Source organism: Danio aesculapii, chromosome 1, assembly GCF_903798145.1.
Source record: "Danio aesculapii chromosome 1, fDanAes4.1, whole genome shotgun sequence".
Taxonomy (NCBI): Eukaryota; Metazoa; Chordata; class Actinopteri; order Cypriniformes; family Danionidae; genus Danio; species Danio aesculapii.
In genome coordinates this window covers 62,706,860-62,708,185 of record NC_079435.1, presented here as the reverse complement: position 1 = coordinate 62,708,185, position 1,326 = coordinate 62,706,860, and the positions used below count along the sequence as shown (strand labels likewise).

The following is a 1,326-nucleotide window of genomic DNA, read 5'->3' as shown; positions in this document are numbered from 1 at the left end:
CACGGTATATTATATTACAATACCGCACAGTAATGTAGTAAAAAAAGTATGCTGGAGAATCCATTAACAGATTAGATACACTACTATAGTACGGTAACAGTAGTATTTACTATAAATTACTATAGTCTTTTTTTATCTTTCATTGTTTCTCTACAACCTTTAGATTATAAGAACAGTATAGTACATGTGTTTGTTTGTGTGTGTGCGTGTGTGTGTGTGTTTAGCGTTGTTCCCGCCCTCTCTCTATACACACACACATGCGCGCGCACACACACGCGCAGGACCCGCGCGCTCTCGCTCCTCCAGCCAGCTCCAGTCAGTGAGAGTTTGACCATCAGCGGGTTTCTGGACTCCAGCGCTTTTCTTCCTCCTGCTTTTGTTTCTTCTGATTCTCCTGAAAGTTCGTCCACTGTGGAGAAAATGCTGGTGTGCGTGTCTCTGCTGATATTAATACACAGTAAGTGCTTTTGTTCCATGTGATCTCCTTAAAGTCTCATTATCTCCTTCAGAGAAGCAGATTAGCCGCTCTCAGTAATGCTTTTGTTTCTGTCAGATGCCATATATATATAGAGAGAGAGGAGAGAGAGAGAGAGAGAGTGTGAGTGTAATGAAGCAGAGTTTGTTTATCTGCTCCTCAGGTGTTCATTCACCTGCACACACACACACACACTGTAAACCCTGACCCCAGAGCTACAGAAAGCGCAGTGTGTGGATGCTGCATCATGTTGTTCAACATTACTCTGGTAAACAGCATGTAAACTCCGGGAGAATATGCTAATCTCATTAAAGCTAATCTGCATTATCAGCACAGCGCTTTGTTCTTCTCAGGGCTTTAGTTATAATCTGAAGAGAAATCCCTCAACATCACTGTGTTAATAATGTAAAAAGTGACTTTAGTTTCGAGTTATTAATTAGATTTAATTTGGGTAATTAACATATTCATGACTAATAAATGAATATTCATATCTAATTATCTCATTAATATGGTCAAAATAAGTAGAGCTAAAATATTTTGTTACCATTTTTTAAAATGCTGTTGTCATAACCCAGTGTTTGGTCAATAACATTGGGTTAATTTTTTTCAATTAAATTTAAATGACACTTTTCACATTTTAACCCATTGGGTTGGGTTTGTCTATTTTTGGACTTTATTGGCTCACATCAATTAGATTAGATGTATTTATTAGATTCACTTATATTTGAGTCAGATATGGACAAAACCCAACTGTTGGGTTAATGGTGTTAAAATATATGTTTTTGATTAGTGCAACAGTTTAGTTTGTTTATATTTTAAGCAAAAATTTAGTTTTAATATATTATGTCTGA

At 36.5% G+C, this 1,326-nt stretch overlaps 1 protein-coding gene across 2 annotated transcripts in view; it reads left to right on the top strand.

Annotated features, from left to right (window-relative positions):
* The first annotated feature begins 265 nt into the window (after positions 1–265).
* Positions 266–1,326, top strand: part of jam2a (junctional adhesion molecule 2a) — a 19,889-nt gene continuing 18,828 nt past the window's right edge. For both annotated transcript variants that reach the window (XR_008838243.1, XM_056463896.1), the window contains exon 1: positions 266–457. Coding sequence is in view for 1 of the 2 variants with exons in the window: in XM_056463896.1 (XP_056319871.1) it covers positions 421–457 (37 nt within the window). In the remaining variant the exon portion in view is untranslated. The remainder of the gene's footprint in view (positions 458–1,326) is intronic.